General features: G+C 42.0%; 2 protein-coding genes across 3 annotated transcripts in view; both read right to left on the minus strand.

Annotated features, from left to right (window-relative positions):
* th2 (tyrosine hydroxylase 2) overlaps positions 1–933 on the minus strand; it is a 7029-nt gene extending 6096 nt beyond the window's left edge. Inside the window, exon 1 of the mRNA XM_062067115.1 lies at positions 689–933. Coding sequence (XP_061923099.1) covers positions 689–922 — 234 coding nt within the window. The 5' untranslated portion in view covers positions 923–933. The remainder of the gene's footprint in view (positions 1–688) is intronic.
* A 932-nt stretch (positions 934–1865) lies between these two features.
* Positions 1866–7500, minus strand: part of pah (phenylalanine hydroxylase) — a 244337-nt gene continuing 238702 nt past the window's right edge. For both annotated transcript variants that reach the window (XM_062066411.1, XM_062066412.1), the window contains 8 exons: positions 5544–5740; positions 5322–5457; positions 5178–5247; positions 5042–5098; positions 4878–4973; positions 4463–4596; positions 4273–4388; positions 1866–4199 (listed from right to left, as the gene is read on the minus strand). In XM_062066411.1, the coding sequence (XP_061922395.1) occupies positions 4156–4199; positions 4273–4388; positions 4463–4596; positions 4878–4973; positions 5042–5098; positions 5178–5247; positions 5322–5457; positions 5544–5740 (850 nt within the window). In that variant the 3' untranslated portion in view covers positions 1866–4155. The remainder of the gene's footprint in view (positions 4200–4272; positions 4389–4462; positions 4597–4877; positions 4974–5041; positions 5099–5177; positions 5248–5321; positions 5458–5543; positions 5741–7500) is intronic.

Raw genomic sequence — 7500 nt, forward strand, 5'->3', positions numbered from 1 at the left:
GATAAGTACGGCCCCAGATTCACAAGCATACAAACCAAATGAATACATCCAAATATAATGAAAACAAACAAAAAAACACACAAAAAAACCAAGTGCAAAACTTCACGAAGTACAAACCGAACAAAAAAAGTAAAAAATAAGTAAAATAATAAACATAAAGCAAAATATAGACACTTATGCTGTCCATATGATCTTATTGTTCTGTCTTTATATATTTTTTTTCAATTGGAAAATATTTCTACAATCTTTTATCTCATTGTAAAGACAATTCCATAGTTGAACCCCCACCACTGACATACACATTTCTTTTAAAGTTGTCCTTGAACCAGGCACATCTAAAAGTATACAGTAAATTAAACAAGAACTGTTGGATTTTATTATCCATTCGGAGATCCAGTTGGGAGCTTTCCCTCGTGTTTTGAACAGAACAATAAACCATGAATTACCATGAATTGATTAATGTGGACCCCGACTTAAAGAAGTTGAAAAACTTATTCGGGTGTTACCATTTAGTGGTCAATTGTACGGAATACGTACTGTACTGTGCAATCTACTAATAAAAGTTTCAATCAATCAATCAAAAAACATCAAATAAATAGTACCTAATTATTTTTGCATAGGCAGCTCACTCATTAGATTGTACAGGTGTGCCTCATGCGATAATACGACTGCGTACCACCCTCATTACCTCGAATATTTTCCCTGTTTTGAAAAATCCAGAGTTCTTCTCGTTGCTGAGGGCAAACAGCACGTTGAGGATCGCCCTGCCCTCCTTTTCCTCAAACACATTTCCATCCACGGCCCGGGGGTGCCCCGGCGGCCCCACCGGGACACCGCCGCGTTCTCGCCGGGCGTCCTCGATAAGACTCTGCCTCCGACCGCTGAAGGCCGCCGCCTGGCTCGCACTGCTGTCCGTCTTCATTGCTGTGCGGTGTGGTGTGAGCGCATTGCCGGCTGGTGGTGTGGACCTTTTATATAGCATCTCATCCGAGGGCGCAATTGTGAGAGGATGGTGCCCTTTTTTGGGCTACCCTTTTGCGTCACCGTGCCATAACCTAAAGCTAAAAGAAAGTCATTGAGCAGCCATGCACACAAATAAATATTACCTAACGTCACCACGCAGGGTCCATTCAACCAAAAGAGGGCTGCACAGGTTGCATTAATGTTACTAAAAATAATACTATTGAAGAGAGAAAAAAAATGCAATAATAGACTCTTTATGTATCGGCTAGTATTATTGTCAGGTTCAAACACTGATGACATCTATTAAACAAGACAAGAAGCAAATAATTAAACAGAGACAGAATTCAATTTGGCTCAATTTGAGGAGAAACATCTGGACACTGTACCCTTTTACAGTGTCTCAATACGAAAGATTGTACGCCAACTCTTTTATTTGGACTTTCCCTGATTACATAGCAACAGCTGTTTCTAAGGGACCTGGGTCGTAAACAGCCATTGCCTTTGGTTCACAGAACAGTTCAAAGAAAAGGTCGTAAAAGAGTTGACAGAAAAGGTCGCCCTGCTTCCTCTTCGCTTTGTAGTTCATGGGTCAAGACAATATCTTTCTGTTGATTACAATACATGAAAGAAACATAACACCTTCATGTTGCCCCCCCCCTACACAGTGGAGTTTTACAAGCTGTCTTCTTGGTAGGTTCAAAGACAGTTTTTGTCTTCTCGCCGGGAACTCATTTCAACACAAAGTATTGTGATAACTTAGATACAATTATTCTGACAATCATCTTCTTAATGTTTATAATTTTGCTTGATTTTATTATCATATGTATTATTATTGCGAGTTAAAAAAAAAAAAAAGTGAATCAATTTAGACCAAATAGGACAAAAACAAACGACATTGCATTTTTTTATATTATTTATTTGTGTCTTCAAAATATTTCATGCACAAAATAAAGCATTTTGCCAAGTGACAAGAAAAGGATAATACAGGCTCGGATTTGAATTAAACTCTCACTAATGTGACTATTATACGTAAAATCATGTTTTAATACAACTATTTAATAAAGTAACAAATATTTGGCTGCGGACTTCATCTATGTAGATCACAGGTGTCAAACTCAAGGCCCGGGGGCCACATCTGGCTGCCACATCGGTTTTTGTTTTTGTGTGGCCCTGGTAAGTCTGAGAATAAGTCAACTTTATCTTTCACAGGAAAAATATTGGTTCTTTCAGTTTTTGACAGAAACGTGGCATTTCCTCTAAACGTGAGAACAACGGGACCATGCAGAAAACACATTATTTCAACACAAGGGTGTCCAAAGTGCAGCCTGCAGCTTGATTTTGGATAAAAAAACAACAGTAAAAATGTAAAAAAAAAAAAGAGCAAAAATGTGATTTTGATAAATCCAAACGTGTTAAAACTTTTTCCACCGAGATCGCATACTGAAAAGTCAAAGTATGTGGCGGCCATTTTAAAATACTTTTATTTTGTAAAAAAAAAAAAAAAAAAGAGAAGATCAAAACAGACATTTTTTATATTTTAAGACAAGAGTTAGGGTCGGATTTGTGTTATACGTGACAACGTGTTTTATTATTAGTTATTAGTATCAACATTTCATCTTTTTCTCATTACATTACGTCTTTTTGCTTACATTTTATTACCCCTGTACTAACTAAAATAGTAGACTATGTCACCTATAACACAGGGGTGTCCAAACTTTTTCCACTGAGGGCCACACACGGAAAAATTTAAGCATACAGGGGCCATTTTCGATATTTTTCATTTTCAAACCATAACAAAATATATAGATTTTTTTTTTTTTTAACCTTTAGGGCTCCCGGGGACCAATCAAGGGTCAAGGGTCTCAGTCATTAAAATGTTAAAAATAAGTCAAATTATTATTATTATTTTTTATAGTATATCTCTGTATCAACTTCAGGTTGATACAGAGATATCAACCTGAATCAACCAAAAAGTTGCCTTTTCTGTCAAAGACAACTTTGTTTTTTATAGTAAAACTGAAATATGCAGTATTTAGTAATTAGAGCCCTAAAAGATCAATAATGCAGGACACCATTGATTTGAATTTTTTAATATTTATGAGTAATCACAGTGAAAATGTAAATAAAATCCCCCCAAATATATTTCCCACTCATAAAGTGATCCATTTACTTTTCACACTTAAATTACAAGATCAACTTCAGATATATCTGTCGATTTTACGTTTGAACTATTATTTTGTTTGTTTTATGCTCTTTTGTCAAATTAAAACTTTTATTTTTTTATATGGCAACCACACAATACATGCAATATTTTTTCCACATAAAACATTTTAAAGTGACATTTTTTTTAAGTAATAATTCATTGTAACATAGATTTTTTTGTCTTTTTTCTTCTTCTTTTTTCTCGAGCAATGGAAAAAAATTAAAAATAAACAAAGACAAAAGAAAAAAAAAACAGCCTGCATGGCGGCTTTGTGTCAACATTGCAACTTTTTCTCGTTAGATTTCACCTCATTCCACTTTTTTAGGAATGTTTTTTTTTAATTTTTGCAATACTATCAATTTTGCAATTTTTGCAGAATGTGTGGGGGGCCGGTGAACGATTAGCTGCGGGCCGCAAATGGCCCCCGGGCCGCACTTTGGACACCTCTGCTATAACACAAAGCTGACACTAAGCTTTGTCTTTAAATATGTCATAACTGTTTTTAGCGTTTCTTTTTATAAAATAAAAAAGGTATCAAAATGGCCCCCACAGTCTTCAATTTTTTAGGATGCGGCCCTTGGTGAAAAAGTTTGGACAAAAATTTGTGAGAATAAAAAAAAAAATGTCACCCCGATTTCAATAGCAAGTATCCATCAGTTTGTACAGAACAAATGCACATGGAATTGTGTAATAATATCATTAGATTATACAATAACAAAATTCATGCATGGATTATCGTTGTGGCTTGTGCAGCCCTTTGAGACACTTGTGATTTAGGGCTGTATAAATAAACTTTGATTGATTGATTGATATATAGTGATATATATATTCACTGTAACAAGTGGCCCTTGAAGAGCAGCTGTAACCGCAATGTGGCCCTCAGTGAAAACAAGTTTGACACCCCTGATATAGATGATTCACAAAGAGAATATTCTTTAGCTGACATGCAAGTATAACAAGCTTCAGGCCGCTCGGGAGCCGTGGCGAAGTCACTCCAGTTTCCGCATGGCTTCGCACAATTTCCCCATTTCACCTGCGAGGAGAAGACATGACAAAGTTTCCAAGAGGCTGCCCTTTGAACATGAAGGACAACAAAGGCAGCCTACTGTTGATGCTGTCGGCCAGGTTCCTGAGCTGCTGGGTGTTGTCCAGCACCTCCACACTCTGAGTGTAAGGGTTGTAGCGCACCGAGAACGGCCGCGGAATGGTGCCGGCAAACTTCCTGCATAAGCCGAAACACTCGATGAGGATCACGGGGTTTGGAGGGATGGCAAAGAGGCCGACTTCCAAGCCTACCTGACTTTCTCTTTGGCGTCATCAAAGCTCTCGGCCACAAAGTAGATGGGCTGGAACTCTGTGATTGGGTACTTTTGGAGGCTGGTCTTCTCCGGGTCGAAGGGCAGCAGTTGGGGTTTGTCAGTCAGGCAGTACTGTAAGATGAGCAATGATAAATGCAACGCTCAATGAGCCTCCATTGTTCCTGTCACACACAGGAAGTGGAGTGTGATTCCGGGCGATTGCGTTCCCTTGGCGCACTCGGCCGAGCAAACATCCTGCGCTGATGCAACGTGTGACCGACATAGAAGCTTTTACTGCCCCACGGTGAACCACTTTGCCCACTCCCAGCAGGCCCAGTGACATAATAAACCCAAGTGGACCACTAACCCACTGCCTAGCCCCGCACCCACCCTGGTGTCTTTACTGAACTAACCTGCAGCTCTCCGAACGAGGACAACAAGCCTGCTCCAAAAGCTCTGGTCTCAGAGCCCTGCTTGCACAGACCAAACTCCACAGTGAACCAGTAGACCTGCACACATAAGATGGTCATCACCCAAAGCTGTGATACCAAATCCTCCGTTGGACGTAGAAGCCTACCGTGGCAAGTTTCTCAATGTACTCGTCAGGGGCGCCGAGGGAAGCCAGACCAATCTCCTGTTTGGGGAAAAGACAAAAGGTTGAAGGTATTGAAAGGTGTCTGATGGGTTCTAGTCCAACTTCTTTGGTTGCTTACTTGTGAGAACTGGGCAAAACCTGGATCTGCAAAAAGAGGGACATGTCCCAGGAGTTCATGACAGATATCCCTAAAAACGGAAACAAACGTAATACTCTTTACCCTATTAAGAACATCCACTCAGACTTGACACTTGGCACTCACGGCTCAGGGGTGTACGTAGGCTTGGAGCCGTGGCGGATGTACTGCGTGGAATGGAAGACACGGAAAGCGAGTCCGGCTAGGAAATCCCGGGAGGAAAGCAGGCCGGCCACTGGGCGAAGTCGGAAACCACTACAGGCTGTGGGGGATCAGAGGCACGGGACAAGGTTTGTCAAGAGCAACTACTGATTGTGGACGATGGGGTCTTCTTGAAAATCAACTCACACTGCAAGAAGCGGGATACGTCCTCCAGCTGCGGGATGTTGTCCTGCCTGTAGCCGCAGTACTTTTCTAGCAGGGGGAAGACTCGGTTGTGCTCCCGGCAGGCGTGAGTCGGGTACAGGGTCTTTAGCTCCTTGAACACGGTGCCCCAGGTGGCCCTCTCCTCCTCTGTGTACTCCACCCGTGGTATGGGGTGGCCGCTGGACAAGGACACACACGCTTTTAAAAAATCGTGAACAAAATATTTTGTACAAACCCCGTTTCCTTATGAGTTGGGGAATTGTGTTAGATGTAAATATAAACGGAATACACCATCCATCCATCCATCCATCTTCAACCGCTTATCCGGAATCGGGTCGCGGGGACAACAGCTCCAGCAGAGACCCCCAGACTTCCCTCTCCAGAGCAACATTTGCGACTTCCTCCTGGGGAATCCCAAAGCGTTCCCAGGCCAGAGAGGAGATATAATACCCCCATCTGGTCCTTGGCCTGCCGGGGGGGTCTCCTCCCAGTGGGACGTGCAATGAGGACCTCCCTAGGGAGACGCTCGTGAGGCATCTGCACGAGATGCCCAAACCACCTAAGCTGGCTCCTTTCCAAGCGAAGGAGCAGCGGCTCTACTCCGAGTCTCTCTCGGGTGACTGAACTTCTGACCCTATCTCTAAGGGAGATGCCAGCCACCCTTCTGAGGAAACTCATTTCGGCCGCTTGTATCCGCGATCTTATTCTTTCGGTCATTACCCACACTTCATTACCATAGGTGAGAGTAGGAATGTAGATAGCTCGGTAGACCGAGAGCTTTGCCTTCTGGCTCAGCTCTCGTTTCGTCCCAACAGTGCGGCAGAGAGACTGCAATATTGCCCCAGCTGCTCCGATTCTCCGGCTGATAAACGGAATACAATGATTTGCAAATCCTTTTCAACCCATATTCAGTTGAATGCACTACAAAGACAACATATTTGATGTTCAAACTCATAAACGTTATTTTTTTTTGGCAAATAATAATTAACTTAGAATTTCATGACTGCAACACGTGACAAAGTAGTTGGGAAAGGGCATGTTCACCACTGTGTTACATGGCCTTTCCTTTTAACAACACTCAGTAAACGTTTGGGAACTGAGGAGACACATTTTTGAAGCTTCTCAGGTGGAATTATTTCCCATTCTTGCTTGATGTACAGCTTAAGTTGTTCAACAGTCCGGGAGTCTCCGTTGTGGTATTTTAGGCTTCATAATGCACCACACATTTTCAATGGGAGACAGGTCTGGACTACAGGCAGGCCAGTCTAGTCCCCGCACTCTTTTACTATGAAGCCATGTTGATGTAACACGTGGCTTGGCATTGTCTTGCTGAAATAAGCAGGGGCGTCCATGGTAACGTTGCTTGGATGGCAACATATGTTGCTCCAAAACTTGCATGGTAAATGGGTCGTACTTGTATAGCGCTTTTCTACCTTTTTAAGGAACTCAAAGCGCTTTGACACTTGTTTCCACATTCACCCATTCACACACACACATTCACACACTGATAACGGTATGTACCTTTCAGCATTAATGGTGCCTTCACAGATGTGTAAGTTACCCATGTCTTGGGCACTAATACACCACCATACCGTCACACATGCTGGCTTTTACACTTTGCGCCTATACCAATCCGGATGGTTCTTTTCTTCTTTGGTCCGGAGGACACGACGTCCACAGTTTCCAAAAACAATTTACAATGTGGACTTGTCAGACCACAGAACACTTTTCCACTTTGTATCAGTCCATCTTAGATGAGCTCAGGCCCAGCGAAGCTGACGGCGTTTCTGGGTGTTGTTGATAAACGGTTTTTCCCCTTGCATAGGAGAGTTTTAACTTACACTTACAGATGTAGCGACCAACTGTAGTTACTGACAGTGAGTTTCTGAAGTGTTCCTGAGCCCATGTGGTGATATCCTTTACACACTGATGTCACTTG

Source organism: Entelurus aequoreus, linkage group LG12 (genome assembly GCF_033978785.1).
Source record: "Entelurus aequoreus isolate RoL-2023_Sb linkage group LG12, RoL_Eaeq_v1.1, whole genome shotgun sequence".
In the NCBI taxonomy this organism is placed as follows: domain Eukaryota; kingdom Metazoa; phylum Chordata; class Actinopteri; order Syngnathiformes; family Syngnathidae; genus Entelurus; species Entelurus aequoreus.